Source organism: Rhineura floridana, chromosome 8 (assembly GCF_030035675.1).
Source record: "Rhineura floridana isolate rRhiFlo1 chromosome 8, rRhiFlo1.hap2, whole genome shotgun sequence".
NCBI lineage: Eukaryota > Metazoa > Chordata > Lepidosauria > Squamata > Rhineuridae > Rhineura > Rhineura floridana.
Window position 1 is genome coordinate 107,428,159 of NC_084487.1, and position 22,914 is coordinate 107,451,072.

At 41.2% G+C, this 22,914-nt stretch overlaps 1 protein-coding gene across 2 annotated transcripts in view; it reads right to left on the reverse strand.

The window, feature by feature from the left end:
• Window positions 1-18,489: 18,489 nt before the first annotated feature.
• Window positions 18,490-22,914, reverse strand: part of CPNE8 (copine 8) — a 97,094-nt gene continuing 92,669 nt past the window's right edge. For both annotated transcript variants that reach the window (XM_061640312.1, XM_061640314.1), the window contains one exon: window positions 18,490-20,204. In XM_061640312.1, coding sequence (XP_061496296.1) covers window positions 20,016-20,204 — 189 coding nt within the window. In that variant the 3' untranslated portion in view covers window positions 18,490-20,015. The remainder of the gene's footprint in view (window positions 20,205-22,914) is intronic.

Genomic DNA, 22,914 nt, shown 5'->3' on the forward strand with positions numbered 1-22,914 from the left:
AACCACACTCTGGCATTGCATGAACCAAGCCGGAGCATTGCTTTTTCTGCTCTGATAATTCATCTCTGGTTAGTTCCAAAACTCATTTGGGGTATTTCAGCATTTTCTATTCAACATTTGGTCTAAGCTCTGCCCGGTGGTCCTACAGTATGGCCTGAAGGCATATGAGGCCATCACTTTGCTGAAACTAAGTAGGTCTGGATCTGGTGGAAACCAGCTTGGGAGTCACATGTACACTGTCTTGAATTTCCTGATGGGCAAAAGGTGACAGTAGTGTAGTGGAGCAGAAATGCAGGAGGCTGTAGCTCTGGGATTTTTTGCACAGCCAGAGTAATGACATCATCCATAGCAGCAGGATTTGCCAGTATTGTAAACTGGTGGGGTTGTAATTACAGGACATTCATTTGCCTGGGGAAAGTCTTTCCTTTGCTCTTTTAAATGACATGAAGGTTTCTTATTTACTTAGAAAAAATATAAATTGCTTAATCAAAAATAAATAAATAAACAAATCCCTAAGTGGTGTACATAATTATTTTATGTTTTAATAATTTCTGATAACATACAAAACCCTGCAAAATTCAAAAGCAAATTCTGAAGTATGTGGATAGACATGTCGAAATAAAAAGGTTTTCAGCAGGCATCTAAAACAGCACAGTGAGGATGCTTGCCTAATGTAGACTTAGTAACATTAAATGTATGTTAGAAAGTAACACAATTGTTGTATAGTCTGTTATAAACAGTTAAAAATGAGCCCGGGCAGCAAGTGAGATGGCAGACTGTGCATTACATCATGTTTTAGTTTTGTCTCCCACCCTTCCTCTATTGAGTTCAGGGTGGGATATATGAGTGTAGGTTATCCCGCTTTATCCTCATAATCTGTGGTAGGCTAGGCTCAGTCACTCTGTGAATTTAGGCTCAACAGGGATGTGAACCCAAGTCTCACCATCCAACATACAGAATGCTAACAACCTAGATCACCCTCTGCTAGCTCACTATTCTGTGATTGATCCTAATAAAGGGACTATTTTGCAATGTTTATTATTATTATCATCATCATCATCCTGCACCTTCCTCCAATGGAGCCCAGGGCTATTTTTTCGAGTGTATATATAATCAACACAGCTGTCTGCTTTTTTTAGATTCTCCTTTGGAAGTGTGACTAGGGGGCTGTCATGATGAGCTTCTGTGTTTCACAATTGATCATTACACTACTGAAAGGCGGGCTATAAATGTAACAAAAGAAACAATAATAAACAAAGGCCACATTTTTGGGATTCCCTGTAGAGCAATATAATATGCCTTAGTATCAGGGCCATCTGGCATCTGATTTATTCTTCAAGACAGAATGGGCAATTTTACTACTGACAGATTCTGTAAATTATAAAGGTGATATTACCCTGTCACAGAGTCATTTGGGAAGAAAGGGGTGGCACGCAGATAGCAATGGATTTTGGTGGAAAGACACACACACTAAGCTAGTGACGAGCCAAATGTGCACAGAAATTGGTTTCCATGCATGCATCCCTGAGTCCTGTACGTTCAATTTTGTCTGAAATAAGCCACAGAAACTGTAACTCCTTAACATATTAACATAGAAGTAATTTTTTTCCTTAACACAGAGGTAAATTTCACTGATCTGAATGGTTTATTCAGTAGTGAGATTAGTAAATATGACTAGGGTTGTACTGTTATTATTACATTTATATCCCACCTTTCCTCCGAGGAGCTCAAAGTGGCATACATGGTTCTCCCCCTCTCTATTTTATCCTGTGAGGTAAGTTGGGATGATAGTGACTGGCCTAAGGTCACCCAGTGAGCTTCATGGGATGAGTGGGGATTTGAACCCTGATCTCCCAGTTCATATTCCAACACTTAACCACTATACCACACTAATATTGTAGTGCCACATTGCAGACTGAAATATTAGCTTATGAGTGGGGATGGAAGGATCTGTTAATTTTGGTTCTCTTAGTTTCTCATTTTTGCAGTTTTAAATTTGGTTCTCCACATTTATGCAGGAATTTGCAACTTTTTTTTACAAAGTCCTCATGAAAATTCTCCAGCATTTTAGTGAAAATTTCTCCTACTGAATACATTTTTGTATGTAGTTTTGACTCATGTACACATTTTTGCAAGCAGTTTCCTCCTAATACAGGCATACCCTGCTTTAACATACACAATGGGACCGGAGCGTGTGTGTAAAGTGAAAATGTACTTAAAGTGAAGCAATTATCTATGCATGTACTGCACTGCAATCGCCGCTAGATGGCAGCGGAGTCATGCCATTAAGTGTCCGTTATTGTGAAGCGCATACGTTAAAGTGGGGTATGGTGGAGTATGGAGCATGTACTTTATAGTGAAGCGACTTTAAGCAGGGTATGCCTGTAGTTAGAAACCAGAACCATTAGTTCTAGAAACCTGCCCTTTAAAAAAAAAAATACTCTCAGATTATCAAGATTATTTTAACAGCAGCTAGATTTTGCTCTCTAGTTCTGGCAATATTCCACAATCTCAGCACAATTGCAAACCATGCACATTTCCATTGCATGATTGGCCCAGAATGGTTAAAAAAAAAGTCCTGTATAGCACAACATGACAAAGTACATGAAAAGAATTGCTGCCATCTCAAAATGAGTAATGCTAATCACTATAATTATATTTCTTAAAACCACACTGAGCTGTGTCATTTGTAGCCCTACCCCCAAAAAGGCAGAAAACAAATTTGGTGTTGGGGTAGGTCAGCAGTGATTACAAGAATTGCTTGTTTCATTATTTCCCAGTTTTCTTGTGCTGTTGACAGAAACAGGGGGGGCGGACAGGGAGGCGAAAGAGCAGGGGGGGCAGTAGGGCAAGTGCGAAGTTCACCCCTGCAAGCCGGAAAGGGTAACACACACACACATCATTGTCACTCACCTCCACAGCTCTTCCATTCTGCAGCTGCCTTCTCCTCTGGCTTTCTCCCTCCACCGTGGTAGCATTTCCCCCCTCTCTCTCCACTTTCTTCCTAACGCAGAGCATGAGGGAAGAGCACGCTGCCCAGAAGCAGAGCTTGGAAAAGTTACTTTTTTGAACTACAACTCCCATCAGCCCCAGCCAGCATGGCCACTGGATTGGGCTGATGGGAGTTTTAGTTCAAACAAGTAACTTTTCCAAGCTCTGCCCAGAAGCCCATGCTTCTGGCACATGTCTTTTGTCCACCAGTCAGAGGAGCAGAAGACTTCCCCCGCTCCCTCTGTTAACAACCGGCTCGCAAAATTCTCGAAACTTTAACAATCGGCTCTCGCGAGCCTGTATGAGCTGGCTCCATCACACCACTGACAACAAGGCTCCCTCACTGTTAGAGGAACGAGATGGGAAAAACAACACACAAGGGGAACGCAGCGTAAGCATGACACTGCAAGAGGAATCATCACATCCTCCACTTTTACAAAATCGCAGATAAAGTCAACACTCTGTTCCTTATATGAATGACTCCTTGTTTAAGGCTGTGGCTTTCATCATAATTTCTACTTTCTCTTGGGGAGACAGAGATCGCAGGAACAAGAGATTATATATATATAAAAAAGAGAGACAACTTTAACTATTTTCAGATATATCTGCTTTAGTGCTAAGGGGTCAGACTGAAGGTTCATGGGGGGGAATAACTTCTTATACCATGGACCTGAATCTAGTTTTATTGAATGGTACTCCGGGGGGGGCAGGGGGGGAAATAAGAAGATATTGACAGTATTTGTTTGATCTTCTTGTAGTCATTGCCCGGTAATATAGTGCTTATAGCACCTTGGGCCAAAAAGCTTGAGCCAGTCAGCACAAGCGCTAGCCAGACTATAGTAATCTGGGCTAGCCTACTTTGGACTCTCCTTTGGAAGGGAAATTTGTTTAGTTAAGATTTTACTATTTTGAAGAAATGGCTATTAGCGAAGTTTGGGGGGAAAGGGCTAGGGGATGTTTGGGGGAAGGGGTGGGTACTTTGCTGCAGAGGGAAATATTTTTTCAGTCAATCAGTTACATTATTTTAGATATGGTTAAACTGCAGATAATCTTTGATGAAAGCCCAGTAAGATGAACAGTACAAAAGTAGTGACCCTGAATGTTAAGGGTTTAGGAAATGTAATTAAAAGAAGGTGCATACTTTCATATGTTAAGCAAATGCATCCTTCTGTTCTGTTTCTACAAGAAATTCATAATCCCAAAAAATTAGAGACTCTATTAAAACATGCCTATTTTGGAAATCAATATTTAGCCAGAGGCACATCCAAAGCACAAGGTGTGGCAATAATTTTTACGTCTAATTTTCCTTTTAAAGTTAAAAAGATCCTAAGAAACCCTGAAGGTAGATTTATATTTGTAACTGGGTTACTAGAGGAAAGGAGCTATACACTTTTGGCTCTATATACGCCCCTAATAAAGGACAAGAAAAATTTTTTGCAAGTCTTTTCATAAAGCTCTTCAAATTCAAATTAGGAAATATAATTTTGGGTGGCGATTTCAATATTAACTTGAAAGCCACTAACTCAGCAATTTTTTTAAAAAAAATTAAAACGACTGAAATCAAGCAATGCTCAAACAATGAGTCAAACCAAAACACAATTTTTACGCATCTTACAACGTTATAATTTGAAAGAACTATGGTCAGAATTATAGCCAACTGATCATAGGCACACCTTTTTCTCATCAGTTTATAAAACTCATTCACGGCTAGATGGTATAGCACTCTCAGACACTTTGCTTTCTCTTGTACAAAATGCTGATATAGGAGTAATAAGGATCACAGATCATGCCCCAGTATCAACCACATTGCAGCTTGCTCAGTCAAAAGCCACTATGCCTTCATGGTGTTTTCACCCTTGGTTGCTTACCAGACAACATTACAAAGACAAAATCAGAGAAGCTCTAATAAATTATTTTAAAGAAAATGAAACTCCAGAAACTTCGATAGGCACACAATGGGAAGCAATGAAGGCAGTCATCAGGGGAATATGCATTAAGGAACTCTCAGAGGTTAAGAAATCAAATAGGGCACAGACTAGTATGCTAGAACAGGAAATTGCACTGCTACAGAACCAATATGGTCTCACAGGGTCGCGGCAGACATATAAGATGCTTATATTAAAAAGAAATGAACTAGACTTGATTGAAACAAACAAAATTTTAATTGATATGCAATACACAAAGCAAAAATTCTTTGAGCATAGCAGTAAGAAATCAAGGTTATTAGCAAATCGACTAAAACGTAAACGTAAAAAACGCACAATACATGTAATCCAAAAATCAGATGGCTCCAGAGTTTGGACAAGTGCAGGTATAGAACAAGCTTTCACGGAATTCTTCTCAAATCTATATGGAGACCAGCAGGTAGACCATTCCGCTATAGAATCATATGTAAATTCACTAATAGGCAAAAAACCTTGAGGTTTAAGAATGTACCTATAGCCACAGCTATTTCTATCAAACAGGGAAGCAGGGAAATTGGGCAGCTATAGTGAATTCACCAGGGGAGCAGGAGACCTGAACTCCTCTCTGAGATATTGTACTGCCCTACAAATTGGTCAAAATGCAAACACCATTTGGGTTGGTCTTTCACAGTCCAATCCACTTGCTGTGTAGCTTGGAAGAATTTGGTAACATGTGCCTCTGAGCATATGGTGAGTGGTGGCAACACCTGCAATCAGCCCAAAGAATAGAAAGAAGGCCAGTGTGAGTCACATGTCTGTTGCCCACCAATCACAGGAGCAGAAGACTTCCCCTGCTTCCTCCAAGTAACTGGAAGGGGAGGGGGGACGGGGAGTGAAACGAGAGAACTCCCGGTTTCTATTGTGCCTGCGTGATGTTATCATCCACGATAATGCATTTTTTAATCTATTAATTAAAAACAAACCATGCCTTTTTTTTACTTTAAACCTACTGAAGATGAAGGTCTGTGTTTGGGGCAAGCTCAGGGATTTGATTAGAGATACCTTACAGTCATCTCTGAGTTTTAATGACAACAGATTATGAGACCTTCTCAAGAAAAAAGTCCAAACGGCTTCTTGTTTTTCTCTCTCCTGCTTTTCACTTTAACTTGTGAATTCTCCTTGGGGGGTTGTGTATCACCAAGAAAACTTTCAGAGTTGTAGAGCAAGCGATTCTGAATCCAACAGTATTAAGACTTGTAAGTTTTTGTTTTGAAGTGGGACTATACAAAGCACCAGGAAGGTGTGTGTGTGCGGGTATTTTCATTTAACATGGTAGAACGTGAAAAATCCCTACTGACTATAATACAGCCACTCTCGTGGCTGTATAATGAGGCCAACCTTCGCTCTTTAATAGGAGAGGAGAGAGAGACTTTAACAAGAGAAATACAGGTTGATGAAATAAATACAATTGACAAATTAAAGTCCAACAAATCTCCCGGACCTGATGGTTTTACTAATGAATTTTACAAAAACTTTAAAGAGATGTTAACTCCTAAATTGTTACAATTATTTAATGGCATTCTTCATGGAGACCCCTTCCCTCAAACATGGAAAACAGCTAGAATTGCAGTGATTCCAAAACCCTTTAAGGATCCCTCAAATGTATTATCTTATAGACCAATAGCATTATTAAATAATGACTATATTTACATCCCTGCTGGCAAATAGACTAAAGACTATGGTCACAAATTTAATTCATGAAGCTCGAACAGGATTTATACCCAGAAGACAAACTGCAGACCCAATACGTCGAATACTAAATTTAATCTGTTACAGTAATAGTATCCCTATGGTTTTTTTAATCTCTAGATATATCTAAAGCATTTGATTGTGTACACTGGCCCTTTTTAATTGAGGTAGCAAAAAGAATGAATTTTGGGAAACGATTTTTAACAATTTTAAACCAAATTTACTCACCTTTTACAGCAGTGATTAGGATAAATGGCAGAGATTCTCCACAATTTACAATCCATAGAGAAATGAAACAAGGATGCCCTCTCTCTCCTCTCCTGTTGTTGATGGTGATGGAATCTTTAGCACAACATCTGAGACAAAACCAAAATATTAAAGGGATACAGATAAACCAGGATACACACTTTCTTAGTAAGTATGCTGATGACATGGCATTGACAATGACCAATCCTTCAGAAGCGGCACTTCCATTGAAGACAGAATTAGAGCAATTTGCGGTGGTTTCTGGCCTACAAATCAATCTAACAAAATCGGAAGCAATGTGCTTCCACTTATCTCCAGAGACTCAGAGCCAATTCTCAGCTGATCTGGGCATTCTTTTGTGCCCAAAGCAGCTACGATACCTGGGAGTACAAGTGCATACAAACCTTAATAAACTATTTATGGTTAACTACAGACCAATTTGGTATGCATTAAAAGCTGATATGAATAAGTGGGCTAAATTACAACTTTCACTATCAGCAAGGATCTCCGCAATAAAAATGACATTTTTACCTAAGTTAACCTTTTTATTTCATGCACTCCCTGTTCACATCTCAGAAAAACAATTAAAGATTTGGCAAAAAGAAATCAAACAATTTATTTTTAATAAAAAATTACCCAGAATTTTTTAAAAAAATTATACCAACAATCCAAAAAGGGGGGGTGGGGATTCCACACTTAAAACACTATTTTGATGCCAACCAATTATATTATCTTATTTTTATAATACTGGATAATAAAACAAAAAGATGGGTTCAACTAGAAAATATTTTAGTGAAAGGTATTCCATTAGGGGTAATACTCTTCAGAAAACCCTCAAAAAATTTGTTACAACAATTAAAAGAAAATCCTTCACTAATACTTTACTACAAAGCTGGCAAAGATGGGGAAAATATATTTTATCTAAGACATCATCTATGACACCACTCTTTTTTCACCCAGAATTTTATAATACCAATAGATACTTACCTTGGCAGCAATGGAGAGAGAAGGGGTTTTATCGTCTTTGTGATTTTTATGTTAATGGTTCCCCAATAACACAGCAGGCCTTTACAACAGCACTGGAGGGACAAAAACTTCAGTGGCTACACCGGAGACAGTTAGCAGACTTTATACACCATCCCAACATTAAAGAAGCAGGAAGGACAAGTTTATCCCCCTTTGAAAATATTATATTGGCAGCAAGAGACAGGGATAGGGGTACTGTGTCAAAAATTTATCAACTTTTATTAGATAAAGAGAGAACTTATCTGGATTAAAGAAAGTATGGGAAGGTGATTGCAAGTAGAAGTTGAGGAGGAAGAATGGAAAAAGTTTTGGAATAAACCTCTGGTGAAAACCTCTTCCAACCAAATAAGAGAAACCATGTTAAAAATAGCTCACAGATGGTATTTGACTCCAATACATCTATCTCAAATTAATCGGATACACTCCCCCAGATGTTGGAGACGATGTATAATGGCTGGAACTTATCACCACATGTGGTGGGAGTGTGCCTCAGTGCAAAAATTTTGGACTTTAATCTTTAATGAAATTGAAATAATAATCTCCAAACAAATAGTCAGAACACCACAATTGGCAGTGCTGAATCTATTTGAAGGAGCAAACAAAGGTATAATCTACAAAACTCTATTAGGCCATTTACTGATGGCCGCCAGAATTACTATAGCTACGCATTGGAAAACACTACAAGGAGCTACAGTAGATTATTGGTATAGGAAAACATGGTATCTTGCTTTCATGGAAAAATTAACGATCAAATTGAGAGTATCCCAAGGTATCACCAAGAAAGACAATTTCTATGAAACTTGGTATCCATTTATAGTCTATGTAAATCAAAAAGAACATGGTAGAGAACCTCCACCACATTACACTCGAATCTGGAATGCCTAACATTGTATGAGTTAATTTTGTATTTTTTGTTTCAGTATTTCTAAGTTGATAGACGATAGGTGCTTTAAAAACTCATACTGATATGTGTATGTGTCCTATATTTGTTTTTTGTTTTTAACTATTATCTTAAGAATTTTCTAATCTCTATTATATATGGGCTTTAAATTCAATATTCTGCAGCAAATGGGAGGGGGGAGTTTCAGGTTTGTTCTGGTTACATAATTTTTCTTTTTATGTCAAGCAGCACTTGTGTTTGGAGGCTGTAATTAATGTGTAATTCTGTATAAAAAAAGTTAATAAAAAACAACAAAGAAAAAAACAGGTAAATATGCATGGGATTGACTGCATGATGGGGTTTGGGGGGGAAAGAGACAAAACTATGGATTATGGGCTCATCTACATGGTGGTTTTCTGTGTGTTTGGTGCTATTCACATCTCCTTTAAAATTGCATGGTTCACATGATGTTACTGGCAAACAGAAGCTATCACGCAGTTTCCCTTTTGTAAATCCATACTAACCCAATCTGCTGATAATACAAAAATTGGAGGAAAAAGTCTCCACTGTTTCTCTAGTGGTTGCAGACGCTTTGCTCCAATGCTTTTAGGGTGTGTGTCAATCGTTTCCCTCTCCAAGCCCACTATCTCGTCCTCCCTTCTTTCATTTTGTTTCTGTGGGCTGACAAGCAACTTCTGGCTGCTCTCCTCCATTCTGCTGGCCTTTTTTAATTTGCTGCAAACAATGCCTTTATATACTCTTTCCCCTAACTTGTGCACAAAAGCATAACACTGCTGAAACAAAGATTTGTATTTCAGCTGTATCCTACCAACCATAGGTATGGAAACACAGATATTCACACTTCCTTTTAAAAAAAAAGAACCTACTGCAGCTGCTAAAACAGACTGAACATGCTCGGTCACCTAGCAACCAGAGGGAGTGGAAATGTGTAATTAGTGGGACCACAAGGAAAAAGACATTTGGTCTTACCGTGAAAGTTTTCCCTGTGCATGTCAAAGATGACCTCAGGTGGGTAGCTAGCTCCACCTAGTGGTTGAAGGCAGAAAGAGCGCTGTTCAATTTTTTCAAGGACTCTTTGTGGCTCCTTATCACAGTTCTTTATGACAAGCACATTAGATGAAAACAGACTTAACAAATAGGAAACACAACTGAAGAGAAATGAACAGCACTCACACACTGCTAAAACAAGCTTGCTTAAACTATTATGTCAGCCCAGCCCTCATGGGGAGTGGCCCTGAGGTAATCTTTGACATGCACAGAGAAAACCATTTCACAGTAAGACCAAATGTCTTTTCTCCTGTGCATGTAAAGATGACCTCAGGTGGGACATACCAAAGCTGACCCATATAGGGTGGGAATCTAGCTGGGCTGTAACAAACTTATTGGTCTGAGATAACGTGCTGTAACACTCTCCTCCCAAAGGACACCTCAGCAGAGGCGTAAGCATTTATTTTGTAATGTTTGATAAATGTGTTAGGTTTAGCCCATGTAGCCGCTCTGCATACCTCCAGAAGGAAAGCATTGTGGAAAAACGCTGTGGATGTGGCTGCCGCCCTAGTGGAGTGGGCCACTACTTTGGTTGGGCGAACCTGTCTCAGGAAAGCATATGCTAGTGTAATGCATGCTTTAATCCACCTTGCTAGCATTGAGGTGGAGACCTTCCTTCCTAATGAAGCTAGGTGAAAACACACAAATAAGCTATCAGTTTGGAGGAAGAATTTTGTTTTTGCAATATATACTTTTAAGGCTCTTCTCACATCTAGTGAGTGCCACGCCTTATCTGTGGGGTGGACTGGGTTGAGACAGAAAAAAGGAAGCACCAGCTCTTGTTGACATTAGAAGTTAGACAACACTTTAGGACAGAAGGAAGGGACAGTACAGAAAACAACTCTATCCTTATCAAATAAACAGTAAGCCTGTCGACCGTCAAGGTATTCAGCTCAGACACTCTTCAGGCTGAAGAGTTCAGCTCAGACACCTTGAAGGACAGCAGGCGGAGAGAAACTTTACTGAGTGGTTTGAAGGGAGGTTCTGGAGGGCAGTGAGCACTTTGTGCAGGTCCCATGTTGGGTAGCAGTGCTCTGTAGGTGGAGCCAATATTGTTGCTCCATGAAGGAAACGCTTCAGGAAGGGATGAGGTCCCAGTGGATTTTCTGGGGATTTGGACAGTATTGCTAACAAAACTTGACGCTTCAATGTGTTGGGTCTGAGTCACATCGCTAACCCATTCTATAAGAAGGAGAGAACTTCGCTGACACCAGCTTTCCTAGGAGGTATCTTCTTCCTCTGAGGCCAGGCTAAGAAGGTCTTCCAAGTGCCCTTGTAAATCCGAATAGTGGATAAATGCCGAGAGGCCATAATTGTCTCCACTACCAGTGGGCTAAGGCCCTTTCTTAGCAGTCATTACCTCTCAATGTCCAGACATGAAGCACCAGCCATGCAGGGGGAGAAGCTGTCCTTGGATAGCAGATCCTCCCTAGGGGGAATTTGTCAAGGAGGGGCAACCACCAGATCAAGTGATACCGGAAACCAGGCTCTCCTTGACCAATATGGAGCAACCAGCAGGACTGTAGCTTTCTTGGTCCGGATCTTTTGGAGTACCCTCAAAATTACTGGAAGTGGAGGGAAGGCATACAACTGGCCTGTGGGCCACCAAGATGTCAGGGCGTCTATTCCTTCCACCTTTGGCATTGTGTATGTGGCAAAGAACCTTTTCACCTGACAATTGAGGTGGGAGGCAAACAGATCCACTTCCACTTTTCCAAAGCCTTTGACTGTGTAGATCATGAAAAACTATGGAATGCTTTAAAAGAAATGGGGGTGCCACAGCATCTGATTGTCCTGATGCACAACCTATACTCTGGACAAGAGGCTACTGTAAGGACAGAATATGAAACCGATTGGTTCCCCATCGGAAAGGGTGTGAGACGGGTGTATTTTATCACCCTATTTGTTTAATCTGTATGCAGAACATATCATACAGAAAGCGGGATTGGACCAAGATGAAGGAGGTGTGAAAATTGGAGGGAGAAACAACAATAATTTAAGATATGCAGACAATACCATACTACTAGCATAAACCAGTAATGATTTGAAACGAATGCTGATGAAAGTTAAAGAGGAAAGCACAAAAGCAGGACTACAGCTGAACGTCAAGAAGACTAAAGTAATGACAACAGAAGATTTAAGTAACTTTACAGTTGACAATGAGGACATTGAACTTGTCAAGGATTATCAATACCTCGGCACAGTCATTAACCAAAATGGAGACAATAGTCAAGAAATCAGAAGACGGCTAGGACTGGGTAGGGCAGCTGTGAGAGAACTAGAAAAGATCCTCAAATGCAAAGATGTATCACTGAACACTAAAGTCAGGATCATTCAAACCATGGTATTCCCGATCTCTATGTATGGATGTGAAAGGTGGACAATGAAAAAGGCAGATAAGAGAAAAATCAACTCATTTGAAATGTGGTGCTGGAGGAGAGCTTTGTGCATACCATGGACTGCGAAAAAGACAAATAACTGGGTGTTAGATCAAATTAAACCAGATTAAACTATCAATTGAAGCTAAAATGTTGAAACTAAGGTTATCATACTTTGGACACATAATGAGAAGACATGATTCACTAGAAAAGACAATAATGCTGGGAAAAACAGAAGGGAGTAGAAAAAGAGGAAGGCCAAACAAGAGACAGATTGATTCCACAAAGGAAGCCACAGACCTGAACTTACAAGATCTGAACAGGATGGTTCATGACAGATGCTCTTGGAGGTCGCTGATTCATAGGGTCGCCATAAGTCGTAATCGACTTGAAGGCACATAACAACAACAACAAACCAGTCTGCTTGACTGTTGTCCATTCCTCTGAGTTATTCCGCCAGGATTGAGTCCAGATGGACTTCTGCCCATTGGAACAGTAATGAGTTTCCTCTAGAGCTGAATCGACTGTGTGCCCCCCGGATGATTCAAATGAGCTTTGGCAGTAATGTTGTCGGTTCTGACAAGCACTGCCCCCAACTGCCTTGATCTCACAAAGTGTTGTAGCGCTAGGTGGATCGCATGCAGTTCCAGCAGATTGATGGGAAGACTCCTGTGCTGGACCATCCTTGGACCATCTGGCCCTTGCAAACGGCTCCCATCCTGTGAGGCTGGCGTTTGATGTGATAAGCGTTTGCAGAGAGTCGCAAAATGGGATTCCCCTTTGCAGATTGGCTTCATGCATCCACCATAGTAGGGAATGACAAACCTTTGGTGATAGCGATAACCTTCGATGACTCCTGGCCGCTATGTCGCTTTGGAAGGGTAGTAGCGCCCACTGGACGGGGAGTGAGTAGTGACATGTCCAGGGAGTGGTTTGAAATGTAGAGACCATGAGCCCCAGGACTGCTGTCAACTGCATGAGGTCCACTGACGGAGAAGTCAGCAGATGTGATGTTGCATTGTGTATCTTGTATATTCTGTCCTGTGCCAGTCTTATAAATCCATGTTCTGAGTCTACTGTTGCTCCCAGATGCACAATGTGATGAGATGGGCACAACTGGCTCTTGGTCTCACTGATTAAGAAGCCGTGGTCCTTTAGACATGCTAAGGTGACGTGTAGGTCCTCCCATGATTTGTGAATCGATGGGGATCGAATTAGGAAATTGTCCAAGTATGGAAAGACGTGTACTCCTTGTGTCCTGAGGTGTGCCACTAGGGCTACCATGACCTTTGTGAAAACCCTGGAGTGGATGACAGAACAAAGGGTATCACCCTGTATTGGAAGTGGTCTCCCCTTACCGCGAACCTGAGGTAGCATCAGTGGTGTGGGAAAATAGGAATATGCAGGTACGCCTCCTTCAAGTCTATTGAAGTGAAGTAGTTTCCCTGTCTCAGGGCCTCCTTGATTGTCATTAAGGTGTACATGCGGAACTTGTGGTGACATACTTGTCACATGAACCGTTTTTCTACTTGACTGTAAAGAAGATTGAGTAGTTTCCCAAAAATCTCTCCTGCGGGGACAGGTTCTATTGCTGCTATCTGCAATAGGTGAGAGATTGCCTGTTAGATCCTCTCCCTTTTGTGTGGAGATGTTGAGACAGGAGACGGTATGAACCTTGGGGGAGGATGTGAATTCCAGATGTAATCCGTTCCAGAGGGTCTGCAGCACCCATTGGTCCAATGATATGTCTCTCCATCAATGGGCAAACCGCTGGAGGCGACCTCACACCGGCATGGTGCCTGGCATCAGAATTGGTGTTTGTTCCCACACGACTGGGACCCGATTCTGGCCCTGGTGGAGAACTGTTGTTGGTCCCTGACCTGGCTGTGCTGCCTATTCCAGAATGGGCGGCTGGGTCTGCCTTGTCTTGCCCTTCCCAATGGCCTTGAACCTCAAAAGGATTGGGACGTCTGGTAAAGACAAAATGTTCTGCAAAAGGACCTTCTGTCATCACTTTTTCCTACTTGAGGACATAGATTTCTTCTTTTTAGATTCCAGGACACCTGCGAGGGTGGTGTCCCCGAACAGTTTGCCTCCTACGTAGGGTTCTGAGGCCAAATTAGAGTGAGCCATGGGATCTGCATCCCAGTGGCGCAACCACACTGTCCTCCTAGTAAAGACGCCTACCATCAGTGCCCGCTCTGAGAATTGCATGACGTCCATTGAAGCATCCATCACAAAGGTCACCACCCAGGCAATTTTCAATAAGGACTTGCGGACTCAGGCTGGATCCAGCTGTGGACCATCCAGTAAGTCTTCCAACCAGAGCAGGGAAGCTCTAGCAAATATTGAGGAGGCCAATGCTGCCCTAACTGATAACGCACTGGCCTTGTGGATTCTTCTGAGGCTCTGATCCATTTTGCGTTCTGTAGGATCCTTGAAGTGAGCGTCTGAGTCCTTAGGGTTCAAGGACGGGTTTAACAAGTTTACTATGGGAGCATCTACCAAGAGGACTTTCAGCTGGTCCATGAAGTGTTGCTCCAGGTTGTAATATTTATTGGCTATCCTAACAGACTTCTTGAACTATATTAGGGCATTGAATTCAGATTTGAACACCTTGGGAAGCAAGGGAGAGAGTTTTAGTACCCTTGATTTGGGCTTTGGATCCGGACACACTACAGAAACCCTAGAAGCAGTGGGGACTGGAGGGTCTTCTGGGGAATTCAAACTCATTGCTTCCATTGCCTTGCACAGGAAGAGCAAAAAGTGAACATCTTGAAAGATCCTGTTGGTAGAAAGCTCTTTGGATTCTGAATCCTTCTCCACTCTTCCTCATCCAGAACAATCAATTCATTGTCCAGGTCTGTGCCCTGGTCTTCTGTATAGCCATGGTGTCTGCCTTGAGCAGCTGTGTGAGGATCCAGTGACCCATGGTTGGCGGGTGGCAGTCATGAGGTTGCTGATGCATGCGGCGGGTCAGAAACTTGAATGTGCTGTGCCCTCCCCGGGTTCTTGGTTGAGGGTCTAGCGGCCCGTTTTCACCAGGGCATAGCAAAGAGACTGAAAGGTCTCTAGCCAGATCCACTAGGAGGGATTCCCTCAGGTGTTCCTTCAATTGTTATAGCATCAGGGGCAAAACCTGCAGTTGCAGTTGCTCAGCATGGCCACCTGGTGACTGAGCCACCCCTCTCTCCCAACACCTGCCAGGGTGGGAGTTGACTGGGGCCCCCTTGAAATCCTGAGAAGTCCTCGGGAGAGGATGAGGTGGTGAAAATGCATGTTAAAGATGGATTGGGTTGCTCTCCTTCCTCAGAGAGGGGTTCCTGATCCCTTTGCAGTCTACAAGCAGCGCTGTGGGAGTCTTGCACAGCAGCGCCATATGGATTGCCCTCATGCTCCCTTACATTATCATCCAGCCTATTCGCTTGTGAATAAGCTTCCACTGAAGCCACCCTGCCCACTTGAATACATGCCTCCGCAACCTCCTGCCTGCTGGTGGAGGGATGGGCTACTGCTGATTCCACAGCTATCTCTAGCAGTCTGGGCCTGGCAAGGGCGGCTTGGCCTTCTTGGCAGGAACTGCTGGTTTTGTGGTTCCTTTCCCCATGGGAGCAATGTACAGCGTGGGGCTTACGGGGACAGTAAGAAAATGGAGGCCTGAAGCAAAGCTTGTATAGAGGCAGGAGGCCAAATTGTAGGCTTTGTTGGGCCTGCTGTGGCCTACGTTGATGATGTGGGAGCTGTTAATGGCCATGAAAAGGCTCTGTTGGGCCTGCATCAACCTACGTTGAGGCTGGACGATGTGTGTGGGGTCGTTGGTGGCAAGGTAATGGATGGTGGCCACGTGCAGCTGTGTTGGGCCTGTAGCTACCTTCACTGGGCCTATCAGAGCCTGCTCATAGGCCTACAGAAGGTTGGCGATGGGGGTGGTGGATGGCTGCCACGAATGGCTCTAAGGCCTATAATGGCCACTATTGGGCCTACTGGCCTGCTTTGCAAATGGAGGGAGGGAGGAGGTGGCGGCGAAGAGGCTGTGGGCAGCGGCAAATGGCTCCACTGGGCCCGTAGCAGCCTGCTGCTAGCAGTGAGAGAATGCCCCCCTAATTATTTTGCTGAGAAGTGGCGGGGGGAAGAAGCCAATGCCTTCCTTTGGACGAACAAATCTACTCATTTGTGCGCTTAATGGTGCGAGGAAGACGGGGGGCTCCCTCCCTCGCAGTCCAAAATGCTGCGGATGCTCTGTCCTCTTTATAATTTTTTTTTTAAAAAAATTAATCCAAAGAGCTAGGGAAGGATTCGCTACCAACACCAGAGGGATAGATATTACAAGAAAAGCATAGACAAACACAGAAATATACAGGCCTGAACCAAGAGCAGAAAGCAGATACAACTGTCTTTGGTGAAGGCAGAAAGAGAACTGTGATAAGGAGCCACAGGGAGCAGGAAGTCCTTGAAAAAATTGAATTTCTGCCTCAACCGCTAGGTGGAGCTAGCTACCCACCTGAGGTCATCTTTACATGCACAGGAGAACAGTGAGACTAATCCTTCCCAGAAGAACATCTAGTTGTGTGAATGGGAAAACTGATTGGCAGCTAACACTGAGCAGGAACTATGGACAGTACAAATCTATAACCAAGGTAAATGCAGTGTATTTGCTACAAAGAAATGCTACCATGTAGATGAGCCGTCTGTTTGGGAGGGAAACAGAGAAGGAGAAAGGGCAACACTGACAGCCTTGTGCAACCAATCCCTCCCTCCAACCCACCCACCCATACAAATCCCTCAGAAAATTCCTCCCATTTCTCTTCCATAAGCATCTATCACATTAAATATTCATATTGGTTTTTAATTGAATTTTATTGTTTTTTTATTTCTTATACATTTCTTCCATTTTTGTTCCATATGCATCCATCATATTAAATATTCATATTGGTTTTTAATTGTATTTTATTGCTTATTTTATTTATATTGTAATACAATCAAAAATCACTGTGAATATTTAACAGCTACAACAGGCAGAAAAATAGTTGTGGTTCGCTAAGACTTTCAGCCATTTTAAAGTGGTTCATAGAAAAGAAAATTTGGGACCCACTGCCCTACAGACACTGTCAGACATCTGTTCATGTTCAGTTATATAACAATGAGAACACACAATTGTATCTGCTCTCCACATTTTGCTGATTTCCTACTGGATGCCTGGTCAAATGTGTTGTTATAAATTCTTCCCTGCAGAACACCATTGCAAGCCTAAACTTGAGCAACCAAAGTATCATCATTCCTCAGAGTGTTCATGGTAGCCTATAACAAGCTTGGCCGACATATTCAATCCCTCTTCCGTCTTTCGTTAAAAGATACCTACATGAACTAAGTTGAGCAACAGAGCATTATTCCACAACTCTAATAAAATACAGTGAGAATTACCAGCTTGTTTATGGCTTATTCAAATAAAACAGACTAAGAATGTTTCATTTTACATATTACCTCTATTATAAAGCAGTACTGACAAGAGATGGACATTTTATAATGTATTAATACATGGGCATATTGGGAAGAAAATATTCTGCTGAGGTTTGCAAATGATGTGTCAGGGCCAATTTCTAAGCCTGGCTATAAAATGATAATAAATGTTCAAGCTGATGAAGTAAACAACTTATTTGACATGGAATTTGCTACATAGAGCTTAAAATAATATGACTTTAGTTATCACATCAACTAAGTGAAATAATCAATTGTTAAATTATATTAGAACGGTTTGTGTCAGAATTTTTGCAGCTTACAGCATACATCAAAATGTAGTCCATCTGAGAAAGATTCCAGCTGACAGATTAGAAAATTGCCTTTTTGATTCTGATGGTGACACAAATGAGAAACAGGAGTGCTTAAATTTACATGCAATCTGAAGAAGTTCCTTTGGGAACCTTCTGGAGAATAAGCAATAAAGACAAGAAGCTTTGCTCTGTATCTTACTCAAGAAACAAAATTTCTGTTCCATGCTCTGGCAATATTGGTGGTCCCACTTTCTGTTAACATGTCCTTTTCATGGACAAGTTTGTTCTAAAAAGTCGTGAGCCTCTCCAAGATTTTAGAAACTTTTACCAGTTCTATCTAAAATAAATGGAACAGCTCTTATTTTTGAAGATTCAATATTTGCAGTGAGTTACTAACATGATAAGCATTCAGATATTTTTGATAAACTGACTAGTTTTCACTCCAATTGTTATAATATTCAGAAAAGCAATTTCCAATATGAGAATATTTTAAGGATCTTTAATATATTTAAAAATGGAAGATTCTGTATTACATAGGATTATATGCCATTGATGCCATGTATATATGCTTTCCCAGAAGAAAAGTTTTCATGCTTAAAAAATGCACCTTAATTTAATACTGTTCAGTATAACTTAGTAAATAAAGTAGTAAACAGGTTATGTACCAAAGAAGAGCTACACATTACAAGGCAATTACAATTTTGACACAAAAATTCTTCCAGTATCTGAAGGCAATTCACAATCATTTCCAAGGTATTTGTGAGATTTAAGGCCATTTGTTCTAATTAAAAGTTTTGACATAAATACTCACAAAAAATGTGATTTTCTTGTAAAAACTGTACATGCAAAAACATTTTATAATTAGGATAAGAACAGGCATATCATAAAATACTCGAGTAGTTCTACACACAAAGTTGTGCACAAAGCAACATAGCTGTGCAATTTTAACCCAGTTAGTTAATAAATTACCATTTGTGTGCCCTATATGGCAGTGTGACTGTGGCAATAGTTAAACTCAAAATGTGCCAGGATCCCTTTGAATGGACAATCTAGACAACTCTCACAGCAACTGGCAATTTGCATACGAGCATCAAGTCACTCATAATAAAATGTTCACCTGTAGAAAGCAATATGATGCCAAAGCTCTACCGCTGTTATGTAAGATACTCTATAGATTACATTACATGAGTTAAACTACAGGACTCAAATTGATGCTGCCATTTCTTAAAATAACACAATATTGTTGCTCAAATTTATTATACCAGCATAGTCAATCTTAAAAAAATGTAAACACAAGTTATTTCGGAAACTGGAATACCTTGCAAAAAATTCATACAGTATTCACAATTTGGAAGCTTATTCTCAAATCTGTCAGATGATTCATTACTGAGCACCTGAGTGAGGTGTTTCCGTTATTGGAACCTATGACTATATTTGTCCTCCCAGTGTCTACCTTTACGTTTTGCATTATTTTTTGTCTGGACAATCATTCAAAGAGATATTGCTTCCCTTATGGATTTTACTATTGCAAGATAGAAGATAATTCAACATTCCAAATTCTTCAGGTTAAGAATAATTATAAAAAAGTAGTTAAATTTGAAAAGTAGTAACATGTAAACATTGATGCGGAGGAACTGCATTCACATTTTATGTACATATTAAGTCAGGAAAGACAAGGACTTCTGAGTTGAACCCGTGACTTGTGCTTTCTCCAAAATACACATGACAATAGCAGTCTTTTCTTTCAGAACCAAAATATAACTCAGAAACAATGTTATTTTGCTTCTCATACATAAAAGCTGTTCAGTTGCGCATGCAACCAGGTTGTACATTTTGGTATATGAAGTTAACGTTATGTTGCTCCAAATCCCACCAGAAGCTTTTACTGCATACAAAGAGAGACACTTGGTCTCAGCTCATTGGCTCTTTTAAGTACACCACTGTAGTGGAGCACTTTCTTAACAGTGCTCTATGGTTTTTAAAAAGCATTAAGCATTTGGAGTGCTCATATCTGAGTCTGCAATACATGAATAGGTGGGGTGTATGGAGGTGGTGCAGGAGATGGCTTGATTCCTCTCACCCTCATATAGGAAAGAAACTGGTCTGGTATCTCAGCTAAGACATCTCTAGCAAGTCTGGCCATACTTAAAATGTGGTTTCCACTTCTGTCAATGTAATCCCGAAATGGTACAAACTGAAATGAAATGGGGAAAAAACTGTTTAGCATTGCTACTATTGCATCACACAGAATGAAAACAAGCCTGAAGATAAAATGCCATTTATTTTAAAACTTAAGTTGGTAAGATGAACTTAATGTTTCAGATCTTTTCTAGATGTTTATTATGTTATATATATTGGTAATTTTAGGCTGCTTTTCTGGTGAAGGCCTTCACACCAACATAAAATACCACAGTACAGTAATTCATCAATAAACATACATACATACATATAAAAATGAGTAGCAAAATATCGTAACAGCAAACCAAGAAAAAGTTACCCCATACCAAAGATCTGATGAAACTATGTTCACATAATTTTGGAAGGCTTGTACAGAGAGACTAGACAAATTTCCAGTGAGGAATTACAAAGCCCCTGCTTCTGAAACGATCTTGCACCTCTTATGGCGATCGGGCAGGGCTTCCACTGATCATCACAAGAGGTGAGCAGGGTTGAGCATCAGGTCATCCTTTGAATGCCTCTGTTCAAAATTGTACAGATCAATTTTGTATGACTATCGCTTTGAATTGTGCTTGAAAATTTATTGGGAACCAAAATAGATTAAAGAGTAATACACAATCCATTCCACAAGCTTCTGTCACCATTTCGGGTTTTCTGATTCATGGAGAGCAGGAATAATGAACTCTTGGCCCATGGGCCACATCTGTCCCACCCAGTCTTTTTTAATAGCCCTACTGTGATTGTTGACAGTATCAGTAGTAGCATCAGAAGAAAAAATGCATCATAGGAGACACACTGCGACCTCCAAGTTAGCTTCTCTCCACTTTCACAATGGAACTTTTGCTTCTGGAGTACTCAGTGGTCATTGCCTGCATTTGGGCATCATAGCAACACTTCCAGTAATTCGACTGCTGGCAATAATTGCCAAATACTTTAGAAACAGCAGATCTCTCATTCAAAAAGAGACGATGCTGGAGAGCTCTGAAGTAGAGGGTATGGCCTGCATGCACGAGCGTGTAAGAGAGGTGGCTATGCCCTCTTTTGTCTTGGTTATGCCCAGTGCTGGCATGCAACTCCCTGAGGGTTTGTTTACCAGGAGAGAATACAGTCCTCAGGCTGAAAAAGGGTTGCCACTCCAGTGAAGAACTTAACTGGCTACAGCAACAATACAAATGCTGACACAAAAGATTATGCAAAATTATTTGTTGAAAATTGTCTTTAGTGAGCCTTGGTGCCCTCTTAAGAAATGAACAATCGCTCTTGGAAGGGTTTCCTTTCACCTTTACTAGTGAGATTTAGCTTCTCTCAATTATTATTTATCTTTATTTCTTTATTATTTCTTCATTTTTATTTATTAGATTTACATCCTGCCCTTGCTCCCAGTAGGAGCCCAGAGTGGCAAACAAAAGCATTAAGCATTCTTAAATACCATAAAAACTTTAAAAATATTACAACAAAGCATTCCTAAAAACATATTAAAACAAAACATATTTAAAAACATAAAAAGCCCTAAAAGCGTATTAAAAAGCAGTTCCAACACAGACACAGACTGGGGTAAGGTCTCTGCTTAAAAGGCTTGTTGAAAGAGGAAGGTCTTCAGTAGGCACCGAAACAGTAGCAGAGATGGCACCTGTCTAATATTTAAGGGGAGGGAATTCCAAAGGTTAGGTGCCACTACACTAAAGGTCCACTTCCTATGTTGTGCAGAACGGACCTCCTGATAAGATGGCATCAGCAGGAGGCTCTCACCTGCAGAGAGTGTGATCGACTGGGTACATAAGGGGTAAGATGGTCTTTCAGGTATCCTGGTCCCAAGCTGTATAAGGCTTTGTACACTAGAACCAGAACCTTGAACTTATCCCAGTATCTAATAGGTAGCCAGTGCAATTCTTTCAGCAGCGGGGTGACATGTTGGTGATCCCTGCCCCAGTGAGCAGTCTCGCTGCCACATTTTGCACCAGCTGCAACTTCCGGACCAACCTCAAGGGCAGCCCCACATACAGCGCATTACAGTAATTCAGCCTGGAGGCTACCAGTGCATGGACAACAGTGGTCAGGCCATTCTGGTCCAGAAACAGCCACAGCTGGTAAAAGGCACTCCTAGCCACTGATATCACCTAGTCCTCTAGCAACAAAGATGGATCCAGGAGCATCCCTAGACTATGGACCTGCTCTTTCAGAGGGAATACGACCCCATCCAAAACAGGCAACTGACCAAATATTTGAACTCAGGAACCACCAACTCACAGTGCCTCTGTCTTGCTAGGATTCAGACTCAGTTTATTGGCACTCATCCAGCCCACCACAGAGTCCAGGCAGACGTCCAGGGCTTGCCCGGACTCTCCCAATTCAGATGTTACAGAGAAATAGAGCTGGGTATTGTCAGTGTACTGCTGACACCTTGCCACAAATCTGATGACTGCTCCCAACAACTTCATATAGATTTTAAATAGCATGAGGTACAAGATGGTACCCTGCGGCACCCCACAGCACAACTACCAGGGGGCCAAAAGACAACCACACAATGCTATTCTCTGAAAATGACCCTGGAGATATGATAGGAACCACTGTAAAACAGTACCTCCAATACCCATCTCACCAAGTCAGCCCAGAAGGATACCATAGTCAATGGTTATCAAAAGCTGCTGAGAGATCAAGTAAGAATAACAGAGTTGTACTCCCCCTGTCCTACTCCTGATAAAGGTCATCCATCAGGGCGACCAAGG